The 17,688-nt window shown below is 39.4% G+C and overlaps 2 protein-coding genes across 3 annotated transcripts in view; one reads left to right on the plus strand and one right to left on the minus strand.

Annotated features, from left to right (window-relative positions):
- Positions 1 to 3,057: 3,057 nt before the first annotated feature.
- LOC108256939 (zona pellucida sperm-binding protein 4) lies at positions 3,058 to 6,387 on the minus strand. The gene is made up of 11 exons (XM_017454246.3): positions 6,086 to 6,387; positions 5,872 to 5,990; positions 5,593 to 5,794; positions 5,129 to 5,251; positions 4,858 to 5,030; positions 4,685 to 4,782; positions 4,463 to 4,599; positions 4,130 to 4,307; positions 3,692 to 3,833; positions 3,537 to 3,611; positions 3,058 to 3,136 (listed from the first exon to the last, which is right to left on the minus strand). The coding sequence occupies exons 1-11, from the start codon at positions 6,354 to 6,356 to the stop codon at positions 3,131 to 3,133; spliced, it is 1,524 nt and encodes a 507-aa protein (XP_017309735.1). The 5' UTR covers positions 6,357 to 6,387; the 3' UTR covers positions 3,058 to 3,130.
- A 1,103-nt stretch (positions 6,388 to 7,490) lies between these two features.
- Positions 7,491 to 17,688, plus strand: part of ints8 (integrator complex subunit 8) — a 16,696-nt gene continuing 6,498 nt past the window's right edge. The window contains exons 1-16 of one of the 2 annotated variants that reach the window (XM_017454248.3): positions 7,491 to 7,661; positions 8,092 to 8,227; positions 9,621 to 9,795; positions 11,179 to 11,319; positions 11,508 to 11,579; positions 11,742 to 11,793; positions 12,807 to 12,989; positions 13,363 to 13,470; positions 13,790 to 13,945; positions 14,514 to 14,614; positions 15,104 to 15,245; positions 15,339 to 15,409; positions 15,535 to 15,710; positions 15,806 to 15,936; positions 17,228 to 17,338; positions 17,527 to 17,688. The exon at positions 17,527 to 17,688 is cut by the window's right edge and continues 34 nt beyond it. In XM_017454248.3, the coding sequence (XP_017309737.1) occupies positions 8,098 to 8,227; positions 9,621 to 9,795; positions 11,179 to 11,319; positions 11,508 to 11,579; positions 11,742 to 11,793; positions 12,807 to 12,989; positions 13,363 to 13,470; positions 13,790 to 13,945; positions 14,514 to 14,614; positions 15,104 to 15,245; positions 15,339 to 15,409; positions 15,535 to 15,710; positions 15,806 to 15,936; positions 17,228 to 17,338; positions 17,527 to 17,688 (1,911 nt within the window). In that variant the 5' untranslated portion in view covers positions 7,491 to 7,661; positions 8,092 to 8,097. Of the gene's footprint in view, positions 7,662 to 7,750; positions 7,843 to 8,091; positions 8,228 to 9,620; positions 9,796 to 11,178; positions 11,320 to 11,507; positions 11,580 to 11,741; positions 11,794 to 12,806; positions 12,990 to 13,362; positions 13,471 to 13,789; positions 13,946 to 14,513; positions 14,615 to 15,103; positions 15,246 to 15,338; positions 15,410 to 15,534; positions 15,711 to 15,805; positions 15,937 to 17,227; positions 17,339 to 17,526 lie in introns of those variants that run through there. The other variant, XM_017454247.3, reaches the window with a different exon arrangement.

Genomic DNA, 17,688 nt, shown 5'->3' on the forward strand with positions numbered 1-17,688 from the left:
TTATTATTGTTATTTACAAAATGTATCTGTAATCTGATATTTTTTTTTTTTTTTTTTTTAGCTGTAACGGATTACAGTTACCACTTTATTTGTATCCTGATTACCTAACGCTGTTACATGTATTCTGTTACTCCCCAAGTCTGATTCATAATAAAATGTGGTATTTGCAAATTAGCTCAAACACAATGGGCTAATTGCATTGGAAACAGTGAAGATAGAAATGCCTTCCCACTAATACAACTCCAGCTGGCTTCCACTAGGGGGCATCCTTGTAAGGTGCAAAAGACGGACAAACCAAATTCCAAGTTGTAGAGCAACAGCGTTTTTTTTCAGATCAAGTAGAGTAAAATAAATATGGAATCATTCAATGTTGAAGAAAATATTGATAATGATAATCACATTAATAATAACATACATTATTAATCACATACATTACAACACAGTGAAATTCTTTTCTTCGCATACCCCAGCACGCCAGGATGTTGGGGTCAGACATGATACAGAGAGGATTAAGGGCCTTGCTCAAGGGACCAAGAGTGGCAGTGCCAGGGCTTGAACCCCCTAACTTCCAATCAGTAACCCAGAGCTTTAACAGCTAAGCCACCATGGAATCATCAACAAAAAGGCATGGACTTCACTAATAAAAAACAATATTCTCCATCAAGCTGGTTCCAACTTTCTCTAACAGAAAAAGCCTTATCATGGACCAATTGTTAAAATTTCCGCCATAAATTTTCAAAATGGATTGAGATCTGGACTGTATGATTTCATTAAGTTGATATGCCTTTCCTGAAGAAAAGCTTTAACTTTTTTTGCTCTGTGGTGAGATGCATTATCATCCTGAAAAATTACTTCATCATCAAACCTATTGTCAATTGTTGGAATTAAAAAAATGTCCAAAATTGCAATGTACACCTGTGCATTTGAAGTCTCTCCTGGTCCTTTACCTGACGTGCAACCCCATATAAGTGGGGAAATTTGATTTGATTTTGAAAGTTTTCTTTAGGTAGTCATCTTTATATGTTTCACTAACATGGCACCAGACAAATGTTCTGGCATCCTCTCCTTGGCCAATGTAGATCTGTGATTCATCACTGAATATCACTTTCATCCAATCATAAACACTCCATGATTGCTTCCCTTTAGCCCACTGTAACCTTGTTTTCTTCTGTTTAAGTGTCAGTGCTGGTTTATGTTTGGCTTTTCTATATGTAAATCCCATTCAGCCAATTTTTTACAGTTCTGTCAAACATTTACTCATGTTTCTGCCCATTTGTTTTGTTGTGCATTTTCTATTTAAGGCATATTGCTTTGAATTTTCTATCGAGACGTTTGCTGTCTTCATTGGTCTACCCGTGTTTTATTTGTATAAACTTCCCATTTTACTTATACAGGCACCATATCTTGGACACAGCTGAGTGGGAACCACCAACATCTTTTGCCACACTCTAGTGGATTTCCTTCTTGAAGGAGTTCTAAAATCCTTTTCCTTACAATTCTGGCTGGGGCCATGTTTCTTATCAAAATGCCCAAGTTTAAGGTTTGTAAGCAGTCTTAACCACAAACTAATTTGCATTTTTAGACTTGTGGTGCTATTCGTTTTAGAAATGGATATTACAAGGCGATTACATTTTTTTGCATTGAGGGATTCCATAATTTTCTCTACTTGATCTGGAAAAGATATGCCATTAAAATAATTTCATTTAACTTATTTGAGATATGGTTCATGCCACCAAAAAATGTGATTATTTGGTATGAAGTAATGATTTTTAATTTTTTTTTTAAAGGCAGGTGAACATCCAAATGTAAAGATTCCATAATTTTTGCCAGGGGTTGTAGAATGAACCACAACTACCACTACAGAAATAACACAGCATGGTCAGATATATCAGACATGGCTGTGAGCAATACACAATGCAATATACCATTACCATCTTTGGTGCACAAAGGGGTCAACCACAGAATAGTAATAGGCAGTTAGTGATTTGCATCCTTTAAACAGGATACAAAATTGTGCATAGTCACCAATAAGATGCAAACAAATTCTAAACGCTGTATTTAAATAGGGGAAAGAAGCATTCTGTAGTCAAAACCATTTTTCTAAATCAAGGTCACCAGACCTGCCAGCTCCTCTCCAATCACAATAAAGGCTTACCCAAGTGACTCAAAATAAAGGACTGTAGTGACTAAATGTTAAATAGATAGTTAAAACCATGCCAGCTTATAGGACTTTTTCCATGGTGAGATGTATAAGGAACACCACAAAAATCACCCCTTTAATAACTCAAACTGCATTAGGTTTGAGTTCGTTAACTTCTTCCAGAGTGTTTACGATAAAAAAGGTTTCTCAGTGTTAAGACCAGTGTAATCTAAACTGGTTGCAAGGAAATTGGATTCCAGCAGAAGGTACATGTTGGCAAATCTAATATTAAAATCTTATCCTGGAGTGATATTTGACAGTGGGTGTCGAGAACGTGGCCCCAGTGATTAGAAAAGTTTCTTTTGCCAAGAGTAGAGCTGATTTCCTGGAGTTTGTTCATGAGGCATTGATCCCATTCCATTTGCTAATATAAAAGTTTATGGGTTTTATGTGAGTGGGAGGTATTGGACACTGAAATCCTGATAGCACACCTTCTGCAGCAGTGTCTGGATTATTTCCCCAGGATTCCACTCCATCCATGTACCCAGCAGAAGTGGATATTCATTTTGGATCTCCAGAGCCAAAAATTTGCAATGAATCTTCACAAGCATTGGGTGATCACTTATTAGGGATGACAGTACATGAATACATGATTGTGAATCTGTAATGAGAAGGTTTTCCTTTGGCATAATGTAGTGTTAAGAGGAATAACTTAGTCCAGTAGAGTAATTTGTATTAGTGTTGCATCAAGCCACCAAACCAGATTTCCCAAGTCACATAGAATGGCCCACAATTACAAAACCGACTGGCTTTAACAGGAGTGAGTGGAACTACTTGAAGCACAAGTCAAAGCTTTACCACAATAGGCAAAATGATCCAGGTCAGGTTAAATGAATAAAAAAGGCATACAAGGGAGGTTTTTAAAAGATGAAGCTTTAATGCTGAAGATATTGAAAGCTGTGGTATCCACATTTGACTGGGAAGAGGCTGTTACGGCTAGAAAGAGGAAGGAGAAGAAAGAAAAAAAAAGAAAAAAAAGCAAGTGTTAGGGTTCATATGCAACACATTCACCACAGAGTTACTAATGAGTGACATATCAGAATGCAGCCATGTACATACAGTCTAGGCTTTCAGTCTGGGATACTGAACTAGAGTGGCAAACAGTTGCTAGGTTAGAGACTTGGGCATGCATCCATGGCAATCATAACTGGGTCAAAGGCTGGATTAAAGATAATTTCACACATAAGGAAAAGGCACAGTATGTCCTCTCCCAGTTTGGTTAGTAAGAAACAAAATTGCATTATTTTAGCCACTCTAGTTCATTACATCAATGGTTACCAAAACAATTTGGTTAAGTACACTTTCTTGTACATTTAGGGTAATGAAGTCAACACACCTTTCCATCAAAGCATGTCTTGCGACATGGAGTCTCAGAAGGCATACACAGTTCAGTGGAGCACATGAAGTAAATCTATTAGAGAGAAGGGAAATTTCAGTGTACAATTTAACAAAGTTGTAGTTGACTGAAGAAACCTTCCAGAGATACTGCACCTCCTCATTGATGTATTTTTGGGTGGTGACATTCATGAACTGGAAGGCAGTCACCACAAAGCGACGCTGGTAAGGAGTCTGCGGCAGATCCAACACACGGAGCAATGAAGACTGGGCAGAGGAAAGATCAGGGTTGGGACACCTGCAGAGAAAATGTCCTCAGACAGTTAGTCCATAGAGGGGAGACAGGAATGCCATTTGTAGTGGCAGAATTTATCCAGATTACTGCCCCATTACAGATATAAGCAAAAGCCCCCTTCAAACTGCAGGCAATATCTTGCACAAGTCAAAACTAACCAAGTAACTTTTGCTTGGATTTCCTTATTTGCAAGTCACTTTGAGTCATACTTTCACATATGACCTTACTGAACCATACCAAATAGGACTGAATATAAGGCATCCATGATGCACCCATTACTCACCCCCACACACACTTACCCTTCATAGAGCAGAACCAAGGCGTTCGTAGCAGAGCGTGTGTAGGCCACACAGTAGTTTACTAGTAATGTGGCCTCAGGTTTGGGAGAATTTAATCGCACCTCCAGATACAATGGTCTACCCAGGAGAACCTTCAAGGGCAGATGACCACGTGGAGAGAATGAAGAGAAGGTGTCATCTAGGGGGTTTGGGGCAGAGAGGGAAAAAATTAGTAAGTGGATACACCTTTTATGATGTGAGGGAACCTATGCAAGCCAAGACTGAACAAGCAATGTCCTTGAAGTTTGAGCAAATATAGGGAAACCAGATTAAGCATCACAAGTAAATCCATACCATCTGCAATCCTGAGCTGAACACCATATAGTCCACGAGACCTCAAAGAAGCTGGCACAGTTGGGTTCATCACCATGTAGCCAGTACTTGCCCTCATTGTTGGGCTCAGCTTTGAGTACCTACACTCAACCATCAGCCTAAAGGACATGGAGCAACTATGACATTAGAACTAAAGCCAAGCTAAACAATGTGCAAAAGCTTCAAAAGCACAAAAATACCCACCTGACAGGGTGATCCCTGGTGATGACTCCATACTTCATTTTAAGTGCCCTGATGGCTGGCCGCACTTCAGCCATATAAATAGTGGTATCTCCAATGCTCTGATGGGGTATAGAAAAAACCTCAAATTGGCCTTTACCTAATTACATCAGATATAGGCATTAAACCAAACTCACATATGTCTTTGTCCCACAGTCAGTCACTGAGAACTTGAAGGTGGCAAATTCATCAGTAGCATGGGCAGGTTTACAGGGGTTCGTGGATACCACATACAAGCTTTTGGGACTCACAGGGATAGTTGTGACATTAGAGTAAATAGTAAACACAAACTGCCCATCAGATGTACATTCTAACAGGTACAGGGAAAAGAAGGAAAGAACACAACCCACATGTAAGACCAGGATAAGACCACTTCTGCAAGTCATGTGTCAGTGCATGGCAACCTACGATCCATTGGGTAATAACAGGAGGAATCTGTCACATTCACACAGCATCCTTTGGCCAAGCACTCAGAAGCTGTAGTTCCAGAAGGACCACAGGGCAATCTTTGGCTAGTAGGAATGTCACAGCCTATAATGTCAAGACAGATTTGTCACTTCAATTTGCATACATGATATTGATACTACATAATGCAGCAACAGAGGCACTATACACCCAACTAAAAGCACAGGTTATGCAACCAACATCGACAGAACACCACTACATATTGGCATTTGGAGACAAGTACATATCCTGTGCAGTTAATGGGTACATGCCACAATATAGGCTACATTTGTGTTATGGCCAGTAACTAGAACAGACAGTGCTTACCCCTTAAGGATAGTCAAATAAAGACAAGCTACAGCAAGTGTTGACACTAGTTATGTTACTACAGGTGTCCAGCAACAGCAAGGCAGGCATTATTTGCTCACCTCCTCGTGTGTAGTTCTGAGGCAGCTTTCTATATGGTGACATGGGTGGCATTGGAGCAGGTGGACAGTCTTCTTGGCCAGCTGAGCGAGGGAGACGGAGTTTTTGTGATACCATGTCAGAGCTAGCATCACAGGATACCGTGACAACCTCAGCAGGTCCCATGTTATTACGGTACAGCAGCTGCAGAGTATATCGGCCCTCCTGGAAACAGAGACAAAGGAAATATGGCAAAGAGTAGATTCTACAATACAAAACACAAAGTGCATATTAACACCCACCTCAACAATGACATGACAGCCAGAGAAGCTGACATGCAGAACATTGTTCCCCTGTTCCTTTGTCAGGGAGTAGCCACATTCTTTCGTTGCCTCTAGAACCGGGTCCAGAATGGAGGACCCTGGCAAAAGATCAGAAAGACACAGGATAAAGACCCTGCAATATACTCAGCAGATAAAAGCAAGAAAGAATGAAGTAACCAGACAGCATACATACCCCAAATCTTCACCTCAGAAAGAGGACCAGAAGGCAAAACTACTTCAACAGCATCTTTACCACAAAAGACAGAATATTTCTGGGGCTGTCTGAGCCAACCCTCCTGATCAGGGTCTGCAGACTGCACAACCACATGACCTTCTCTAAAGTCTTGATTATTTTGGGAAGCATAATCAAAAGACTCAGTCATGAAACTATCCACCTGAAAAGATTGCAACATAAACAACTCAACACAGCACACCAGCAAAATTAAGACTACTTTCACCGCCATGTTCCAACTACTCCATACACCATACAGAAACTAGTGCCTGCCACCCGCGTATTTAAGAAGTCAGGTGACTCAGGTGAGTCAGGTGATGTGGTACACCTGTCACAAATTAGTTGTCACTAACTGACGAGGCTGAAGCTTAAGCATCTTCTCAACTGATTCACAGGTTCCCAATGTTGGTTCTGCTCACTTAATCCAGTTAATCAGATAACTAACGAGCCTTTCCTTAATTGAAATGTCTCTTAGATCAAAAAACACATCGCACATTTCGTTGATTTGTGTAGTAGAAATAAGTGAACCCAACATCAATAGCAAAGTACTTTAAAAATTCAGTTTTCTGTAAATTTTAATGCACAGTTACAGTTATTCAATATTTGATTAACAAAAAAATAGAAAAAAAAGTAATTTTTGCTTGTGCAAATGTTTGGACGTCCTTAAACATTTGAAGTTTCAGAATGTGTGTATGTTTCTGAAAGAGAGAGAGAGAGAGAGAGATTTCTGCTGACAAAAAACAATAGAAACCCTCACAGAATTTGTAATGGTTTTAATGTTTATAATCAGAATTGTACTGGTTTTAATGGAAACTCTAATGGTCTCTGTGTGTTTCTGCCTTCCATTTGCCTATGTATTTACCTTCTGTTGGTGGCATGTTATATCTAGTGGATAACCTTAAGGACCGGTAATATTAATGATTTTACTGGTTAGCTGATGGTCTGTAATGATATTTGTAGTGGCAACCATCAACATTTCTATGATGGGTTCTATTGGTTTTTTTTCAGCCGTTATGATATACATGTAAATTTCCTTTATGAACGCCACTAACTACACAGTAAACCACATGGTATTAAAAAAAACAACAATTTAATATATTCAGAACCAAAAAAAATCTGTGTTTCTGTTCTGCATTCGTGCAAACCAATTTGTTTCTTAAATTACAGTTTCCCTCATAAATATAAGGGAGGGAAAATCCCGGTACCATTCAATATCCTGAAGGAGGTGGCGCTATGCAGGGTTATGCTATGCTTGTTTTAAATCTATCTATCTATCTATCTATCTACCTACCTATCTATGCTCTCTTTAATGTAAGAAAGCGTGGGAATCCTCCGATGCACAAGGTGGCGCTATGAAGGGTTACGCTTGTTTCAAACTAGCATTGTTGCATTAGGGGAAACGAGGAAGATGCTGTGAACAAGTGATTCTTTTAGCAACAATATTTCATTTGACGTTTCTTATATATTATTTTATGTATTTATTTTAAATAAAATCTGTGTTAAGCAGAAAATTCTTCCTCTATAGTGCGGAGATCCGGTGAGTTGGTAATGTTGAGTGTTGTAGCTCCCTGTTGTTTAGCTGGTGTTGTAGTGTATAAAGAAGGTGGGAGTGTTGGTTTGGGTTGCAGCCTCCTTTCACTTTATTGTAAAGCTCACTACTCTCAGGTGCACTGCTGCAGTGGTTCTCCGTTGGACATTACATAATGGGTAAACCTAAAGTAAGGGTTTTGTTTGGAAATAAAGAAGCTACTTGTTGGAGTGAGTGAGTGAGTGAGTGAGTGGGTGTGTGGGTGGATAGTTGGGACATGGGCATGTTTTCATATCTTTGGTGGGACCAAATGTCCCCACAAGGATTTTGATGTTGTTTTCCTTTTAGGTTCTTGGATTAAAATCAGGATTAGTTTTAAGTATAAACATTGCATTAATAATTATGCCAAAGGTTCTTACAAACGTGTGTGTGTTTTCAGGTGAAGATGAGCGCCGAGGCGGCGGACAGGGAGGCCGTGACTGGCAGTCGGCCCACTACGCCACCACAGACTGCCTGGTTCGAGTTTCTGCTCGACCCGTCTTTACTTGAGCAGCACTTACAAAAAACCACCTCAGGTCACTATACCATCTTCTATATGTGTCCTCTTTATTAGATGTGTCTATATATAGGTGCACTTAGGCATAAAATTACTCCCTGTATCTCATCTGTTGCTGTACACAATGTTAGCCACCCTCCATTACGTCCACCAATGGAAAAAGAAAAGCACAGCGTCACTTCTGACCAGATATAATTTGGGTGATGGATCAGCTGGATCTCAGCACAGCAGTGACACTGACATGGTAGCTTTCGCTGCAGTGGTACAAGTGGGCCAGTTACAGCAGTGTTACTGGAAGTTTTAGGGCATTTTCACTACTATTTACCAAGTGAAAGGGATACTTTTGGTTTGCTTGCTACTTGTTTTTTTTTTTGGAGTGCGGTGACCTTGGAATAAATTGCTAAGGTGCTCCTCCATCAGCTCCCAAGCTCCCTAGGTGGTGAATCAGTATATTATGTACACAAGTTTGGGACTGGTAAGGACCCTGGCTCACTACATATTGGAACACTGATGACTCAATTTCCAGAGACATGACTATGTACTCGCGTTGTAAATTGTCACCACTGGCATTTATCAACAACAGGCAGGGCAGGACTATGTTTCTGGCATTATATTATGTCATATAAATGTGTTAGCTTAATCACATGTATTTCTGTCATGGTACTTCAAGCAGGATTGTAAGCTAGCTAGTGGAATTTTAAAAGTGAAAATATTTTATAGTCAGAAAATATTTTATAGTCATTCCCAGTAAGGGAACATAGTGAGCATTGATTCTCCCTGGTCTTTGCATTGTGGGATATTTTTTTTGGGAGTGAACGTTCCAGTGCACTGGAAGGATTTTGCGATTGAGACAGCCCTTAAAATTGTCGACTTCCTGATCAGTGCCCTGACTACTGAACTAGGGAGCTGATTGAGACACACCCCTAGATAATTATTTTGTGCATCGCATCCGGCATTTATTTTCTGTTTTAGTCCATCAGCCAAAATATCTAGAATATATAATTTCTGCAATGCTCATGTCTGTCGTGTGGTTCAAGATTGCACCTTTGTGGCTCAGTTAAGCAGCCCGCTTTCACAAAGTATGTCACCTGCCACCCAAAATATAGTGAATATTTGGTACACTTCTTGCAGCTGGCTCGATTCAGAGTTCAATCACTTTGCGATTGAACTATTATATACTTACCAAGTGTCTTCTTGTTATGTGATGTGATATGTGTACCTCATAAAATGGCCAGTGAGTATAGTGGAATTTTTTTATGGTTTAAAAAAAAATTGTATTTCATGTTTATTTAACTTGTTGTGTATTTTTTATTGCTCTGCAATATTCTAAGAACTCTGGTTACTGGATTACCATTGCAAACCTTTCATCAACTAGCAGGATCACCTTATGTCTTTTTCCATGTGGCAAACAGACCCTCCTCCAGTGCAGCTGGTTATCCAGTTCTTGGAGCAAGCATCTAAGCCTTCTGTGAATGAGCAGAACCAGGTCCAGCCCCCTGCAGACAACCGGCGCAATCGCACTCTCAAACTGCTCGCTCTCAAAGTGGCAGCACATCTTCGGTGGGACCTGGATGTGCTCGAGAAAGGGTGAGGGGTCTTAATGATGTGATGATACAAAATACTAATATACTAACAATTATAATGTGGTGACGCATTACACGTTAGGTTGTTATATATATCTATCCATCCAGCCATACATCCATCCATACATCAATCAATCAGAACACAACCAGTATCTGTATACTTCCCCTCCCTGAAACCATGGGATATTTCTTTTGGCGTTTTAAATTCAGCAGGAGTTAAATACATAATTTTAATTATGTGAACAAACACTTTTGTAATCTGTGTAATGTTAGGTCTTTTTTTATTTTCATTTTAGTCAGTAAGAAATTAAGCTGGGAAAAATCACTGACCTCACCATTTCCTCTACTTTTGGATCATCTTTGACACCCCACGTTAACCCCTGATGTGCAATCATTTAATGTTACATTATTTTCCCCCCAAATTATTAAATTTGTTGTATCAAATGAATCCTATGATTGATTAAAACACCCAAGGACAAGTTGGCTTGAATGAATGAATGAATGCCTTTTATTGTCACTATACATATGTACAATGAAATTAAGAGACTTGTATAGCGGATGTTCGTGGAACCGATAATGCTCAAACAAATAATAAAGAAATAATACAAAAACAACGGAAAAGAGCACTGGAAAGGAGAGCCGTGAATGTCTAAGATCGGTCAGGATGATCACTGTCATTTGAATATTAGCGACTTAGTGGTTTGCCTTGCACCTCCTGGGTTGTGGATTTGAATCCCGCTGCCGCCCTATGTGCGTAGAGTTTGCCTGTTTTCCCTGTGCTTCGGGGGTTACCTCCAGTTACTCTGGTTTCCTCCGCCAGTCCAAAGACATGCGTTGTAGTTTGATTGGCATCTCTAAATTGTCCATAGTGTGTGAATGAGTGTGTGTGCGATTGTGCCCTGCGATGAGTTGGCACCCTGTCCAGGTTGGCCCCTAGTCCAGGGGCTCACGTGACCCTGTGTTGGATAAGTGGCACAGAAAATGGATGCATGTAGTGTGTTCTTGTGTCTTCATGCAGCTGAGTGTGTCCATGGTAAGCGAATGAAGACTGCCTGCTTCATTGGAACTACTGATACAATTTCAGTAGATAGAGAACATGTTGCATAGTAAATTTAATTGATCCTCAATTATTATTGGTTATTAATGACAAAAATACGAAGTTGAGATATTGAACCGTATAAGAATCTGGTAGTATCTTCACCGATTGCTCGACAACAGGTATTCCCTAAATGGTAATTCAGTACCTTCATAGTTAGTTAGGAACTTTAATTCTCTGTAGCTGAATTGAAGACATTTGTGATTTTTAATAGCAGCCATGCTGGTGCACCCTGGGTTTCAAGTCCAAAGTGTGATATATAAAGTTGTCCTGTTCTGTGTGTGTTTTCAGCTTGACCATTCCTGTGCTGAACATGTTACTGAATGAGCTGCTGTGTGTCAGTAAAGTCCCACCTGGAGTGAAGCATGTAGACTTGGACCTGTCCATGCTACCTCCCACTACTGCTATGGCAGTTCTTATATACAACCGCTGGTAAGTGTGTAGGAGTGTGTAAGGATTCAGGCATAACGGATCAAAATCTGCATGATCAATTTTTCCTAGTGTAGCACTTAAATATATAAGTTTCCATACGATATTATTCACATAGTGTAAGAATGTGAAATTGTTGTTGGAATCAGTTCTTCTCATGTAACGCCACATTCTGTTTCTTTTATTTAAAGGGCCATGCGTACTATAGTGCTGAGCAGCTTTCCTGAGAAACATACAAAACCTGGACCACATCAGCTGAACATGTACGTATGTTACACCTGGTTCAAATACTCAACCCGATGTGACAAATGTTCTGCCAAAATTTTTTTTATCAAGGCTTTTATTTGTGGCTGGGGGGAAAGGAGTCTAGATTAGATGGTTTACTCCTAATCCAGACTTTGTCATATTTATTTTTCTTCTGCCAGGATGAATCTGGTTCAGCAAGAGAAGGAACTGACTGAGAACATACTGACTGTGGTAAGACATAAACACTTCATAGATTCTCAGAGATACGTGCACTCCTTTTATTCAGCAGATTCTTTTATCCAACGTGACTTATATACTGAAATAAGATGCAGTTAACATTTAATTATTTAACTGACACGTTTCTAAAAGTAAGTAAGACTTAAATATATATATATATATATATATATATATATATATATATATATATATATATATATATATATATATGTATATATGTATATATATAAAACATGTTTAAAACGATTTGAATAAAATGGTACATGAAGTAGCATACAGGGTGTCCCAAAAATTTCCATACGTCGGGGACTATGTTTGCCAGCACCACGTCTGTTGTTCCTGCATCAGTGGACGTCCACTTCTCGGTTGGTCTGCAACACTTCCGGTCTTTTTGAATAAGTTTGTCAGCAGTGGTGTGTGTTTGTGTGTGTGTGTGTGTGTGTGTGTGATGCGCTTGCCATGTCTCCTGTCAAAGTCCATCGCAGCCTTGCAACAGCTTCCTGATCCAGCCATGTGAATGATTTCAATATGTAAATTAATACAGTTATAAATTAAGTCAATATGTACATTTTGGAAGACATTTTGCTAAAAATTGTTGCTTTCCCCTCTTTATATGGAGACTTTTGGGACACCCTGTAGAATAGGAAGTCTAAACAATAAAATAAAATAACACAAAACATCCAGAGGTTTTCAACAGCTTAAGCTTTCGCCATGCAGTATTTTCCTAGACAGAGAATACACTTTCTATTACATGTAGGTTCCTCCCAGCAGCCGCCTTTTGTTCATTTAAAAAATGTTTATCTTATTTATTTATTTTACTCCTTGTGAATCATGATGTATAAATGTATCTAAGTGATATGTTATCCTTTAAAATGCTTGCATATTGAAAGCTTTATCCTTAAATGTCAGCTACTGCTTGATGATGGAGTTGTAGAATAAAATAGCATGACTTAATCTCCTACCATTAATTAATTAATTAATCAAATGTTTGTTGCTCTGTTTGACAGCTGAAGGAGCAGGCCACTGACTCCATAACAGTGCTGGAGGGAGCTCTGAACGTTAAGAAGGATTTTTACGTCCATACTATACGGACGCTTGACCTGCTGGCAGCTGATGCCAGTACAGCCAACGGCGAGACAGAATGCTCCACAGCCGGCCTTAGGATTAGTGCTGATGAGCTCCACTGTCAGGTAGAATACAATCAATGATTGAGTGATTAATGTTAGTAATCATCTGGTTAGCTGGTGTCTAGGGGGTGTTCTGGTGCACTATGGCTGCCGTCGCATCATCCCGGTGGATGCTATACACTCGTGGTGGTTGAGGACACACCCCCCCCCCCCCCCCCCCCCCCCCCCACAATGTAAAGCGCTTTGAGTGCCTAGAAAAGTGCAATCACTTTAATACTAATCTGTGACTGACAAGAACCAGGCGTTCATTTATGCCTTCATGGAAATTAAAATGTTTGTTATTTTTCCAACATCTAAGCTCTGATCTGATTTCCTGTGTTTCATTTGAATGTTGTTTTGTTGTGTGATAATGTTCATATGATTGTCTGTTTTGCAGGTGCATTATGATTTAGGAGGTATTTACTTCCAGCATGGCTGCTCTGATCCTTCAGCCTATGTGAAGGCTCAGGAGCACTTCCGCAAAACGAGGGAACTGTTAGCGAAGGTATACGAAATTCATACACTGTGCGCTCTCTCTCTCTGTCTCTTTTTTGCTTTTCGTTTGTTGGCTACAGCTACAGTTGCAAGGCTTCTGGGATATGCCTTTTCGTGCCATCTCCTCTAGTGCCATATTCGTTCTAGTTTGAAATGAAACCCAGTGGTTGCTTTTCATTCTTTGTGCATACGTTTTTTTTTGGTGTTGTTTTTTTAAAGAAATATTTTTTTTTCTCCAAACTTTCAATGAACACGGCTTAAAAAAAAATTCAGAGGATATCCATAAATAAACCGTAACCCTTCTCAAATGTACGCGTGTTGGTTTGCAGCTGAGCTCGGATCCGCTACACTGTCATCTAGATGAGAAGCGACTAGCCGGCTACTGGATGGCATGCAGAACGCTGACCGGCTCTTCGGACTCCAGCGACAGCCAGCTCACCCCCTACTGCCTCATCAACAGCTTAATCAAGACTCACAATTACCAGGTCAGGATTATTTCTTTATTTCTTTTTCAGGATGCAGTGTGCTGTCATTATATAGTGTGCAGGAGCTGAAGGATTTTAAGAAGTCACAGTAATCATATCTAATACAGTACACAAGATGGTGCTGAATCAGTGGTTAAGGTTCTGATCGCAAAATTGTGAGCCCAAATCACAGGATTGATAGGCAAATATATAAATAGATCCTTAACCAAGGCCCTTAACCTTCAACTATTCAGCTGTATGCTTGGATTATATACTACCTCATGGAGGGGATAAAAAAGGATCTGCCAAATGAATAACTTTAAATGCAAATGCTCCATAATCTCAGTTCTTCTAAACCAAGCATATGGATGCAGATCAAAATTCACTTCATTCTATTGCTACACAATAAATCATTCATCATTTATCATAATATTGGCTTTGATACACTTGATACAACAGTGATATTATCCTGTTGTTCTGCATGATAACCAGCTCCTTGTTGGAGTTCAATTATGTCTTTTCATTGATCTATGTTATTTATTTCGTAAGTAACATTGATCAGAGAGAGACATTTTTGTATTTGTTGCAGGCGTTGATCGAAGCCTTCATCAAAGACAACATTACGCACAGCCTGCCGAACAGCTTCAGACACTCGGTTCAGCTGGAGCTTCTACATAAGGTTCAGCAAGGGTGAGCCACACAGTTCTACAATACGATCACATATACTCGGTTACTAAGGGAAATCTTCTACTGATGACAAGTTGTGAGTATAAATTTCAGATCTGTAGTAATACCTTTAAAAACCACAGCATTGCTGAATTCCTGATTCTGATTGGTCAGAAGGTGTTGATTTTCTATAACAGCAGCTCTGGCAGTATTTCCACAGGCAAGGCAAGTCACAGGTTTATATTAATGGGCTCATTCTTATGTTATCATTTCTAAAGTAACAGCTTGTTATCAGAGACTTTTAAAGTGGTCACTGCAAATAACAATACTACTACCACTGAACAAATTCTTAAATGTTATTTAACAAAAAATTTCGATATGCTGAAGCTTTCTGTAAAGAGATGTTTATTTAATATTTCTGGGGGGAATCTCCAGACAGGGCTGTAACGCATGGATAAACATGTGAAGAACGTGTGTGTGTGTGTGTGTGTGTGTGTGTGTGTGTGCAAACAGGGACATGATTACGGAGGAGGTGTGTTATAAGCTGTGTGTGTGTAATGCTGTACGGGACGCTCTGGAAGGTCAGGTGCTCAGTGTCCGCTTTCACCAGCTGCTGCTCAAACCCAGCAAACGCACCATCAGCTTCCTACTGGAGGTAAAGTGGGGGAAATTGATTACTGGCTGACATGAGCAAACCTATTGTTTAATCTATTTCATAGTTTATGCTTTTTCTCGTTTCTTTTTGTAGGTATGTACAAGGTCCTTAGATAAGGAGCATACCTCGGAGATGTCCAAAAGGAAAATGGCTCTCTTTCTCAAGTGAGTACTCTTATTGGGTACTTACTGGGGTCTGTGTCATAGGCTGATTGGTGCAAGATTTAAATAATCAAACTGTTTGAATTGTACTTGGTCCATGTGGTCTGACCCAGACTGTTTATTCCTAGGAATCTTTGTGAGAGGTTAGAGGAGATTCCTTTGGCCTACATGGTTTCATCCCATAAGCTCTTCATGGAGCTGCTTTCAGATGAGGAAAAGAAAACTCTGCTGGATCAGATGAGGAGAAGATCAGCTACAGTCAACCTCAGTGCCAAGCCGCTGCCCTCCTTCTACGACATTCCAGGTATGCAAGGTGTCATTACCATTTATGTTATGATGAGATGCATGGAACATTAAACATTAGGACATTTATTTTTATTTTTTGGTACTCATTTGTAGCCTCCGCTAGTGTGAATATCGGTCAGCTGGAGCAGCAGCTCATTCTCTCGCTGGATGCACGTCAGATCAGACAGATCCTCATTGAGCTTCATGGCATGGCTGAACGTTCCTTCTGGAGAGTAAATAGCAAGGTCAGAAGAATAAAAGTTTACAGTTCATGTTCATTTCACCTTAAAATATATCAGACCAGTCACTTGATAACCCACAGGAAGAGATAATGGCAATGTTTTTATCAGTCCCTCCAAGGTTTCATGATTTTGTGATTGCAGAAATGAACACAAAATCAAGCAAACTCCACAATATTCAGAGGAGCTTGCAATTTTCCAAATTCCTGCAGATTTTCTGAAGATTTGGTCCAAGACATGTCATGTGATGTCATCACAACACACATTCGGACACATTCGGCCACATTCGGCCAAAGCCCTCTTCGATTCACATATGTTGAAGATGAATACAGCTAAAAGGTCTCATTTACAGTTTCGTGCATATGCATTTTTTCCAATTCGAGTAGTTTTCCGCCAACAAAATCACAAAAAAGTCCATAAATTGCCCACAGCATAATCAAGCATTTTTGGCAGTAACAATCTGGCGTTGTTTTAGCCAATTTATGTGCTGTCTTTATGTGGCCTTCTGCTAAAACAACCTGGGCTTCCATAACACCTCAGCAGTGCCACAGACTGATTGCTTCCATGCCACTCCGCATTGATGCAGTACTTCGTGCAAAAGGAGCGCATTGAGTGCATAAATTAACGTACTTTTCAGAAGGTCGTCAATTCTGTATTATGAATTCTTTATTCTAATATTTTGAGACACTGGATTTTTGATTTCCATGAGCTGTAAGCAGTAAGCATCAAGATTAGAAGAGTTGTGTTGATGTAAATTTTTAGTCTGAATTTTATATTTTTAACACTCAGTTTGTGTGTTTTATTTTAAATAAATGAAAAAATGATACTAAAAGTTTGATCCCCCTCAATCTGATTAATCGAAATAATAATAATAATAATAATAATCGGACAACTAATCAATTATGAAAATAATCGTTAGATGCAGCCTTTAGTTAAATATATCCACTCTTGTGGGAAGGCAAACAAATTACGAATACTAATTATCCAGAGTATAAATATACTGTTAAACAAAAACCCTGTGAGAGAGGAAATGAAAAAAACAAAACAAATGAGTACAGAAGTTTTTATTTATTTATTTAGTGAGTTCAGGTGTAGTGCACTTTTAAGTGCTTATTTACAATTAACAGAGAAAATGATCAGTTATTATGCTGAGTCACTGATGCATAACATTTTATTATCAGACTATATTTTGTTATAGGAACACTTTTTTTATTTAGTTAGTTATCTAGCCTATGCTAGATTTTGTAAATAAATGATTTAAATAAATGTTGCCCTGTTTCTACTGCCTTGCCTCTAGTGGGAAGTTCCTTCAGACTACATAAACGTCATCCTCGCCATTAAGGATAACCTCACGCGGGACCTCCTGTTCATTCTTATGGCCAAAGGCCTTCACTGTGTCAATATAAAGGTCTGTACTTTATCAGTGTGTCATTAGTATCAAAAACATCCTTTTTTTTTTTTTTTTTTTTTTTTTTTTTTTTTTTTGGCTTTGGACTTTATACAAAACTCTTCTCATCGGTTTTAAAAAGCATTGTTTTCAAAAATGTTAATTATGAGTTCGATTGCATTGTTACATGAAGCGCGCACTTGTTGCAGGACTTTGTTCATGCACGCCAGCTTTTCTCGGCTTGCCTGGAGCTCGTGACTGAATTCTCACCGAAGCTGCGCCAGGTCATGTTGAACGAGATGTTGCTGCTGGAGGTGCGAGCACACGAGGCCGAGGGTGGGATGGAAAGACCCCCTTCAGACCTGGTGAGC

The sequence above is a fragment of the Ictalurus punctatus genome, chromosome 24 (genome assembly GCF_001660625.3).
Source record: "Ictalurus punctatus breed USDA103 chromosome 24, Coco_2.0, whole genome shotgun sequence".
NCBI lineage: Eukaryota > Metazoa > Chordata > Actinopteri > Siluriformes > Ictaluridae > Ictalurus > Ictalurus punctatus.

Coding starts and splice junctions, on each gene's coding strand:
- LOC108256939 (XM_017454246.3), bottom strand. CDS start 6,356: ATGGCGGTGAAAGTAGTCTTAATTTTGCTGGTGTGCTGTGTTGAGTTG. Junction 3,834..4,129: donor TTGGTTCTGCTCTATGAAGG/GTAAGTGTGTGT, acceptor TTTTCTCTGCAG/GTGTCCCAACCCTGATCTTT. Junction 3,612..3,691: donor AAAAATACATCAATGAGGAG/GTGCAGTATCTC, acceptor TCTCTCTAATAG/ATTTACTTCATGTGCTCCAC.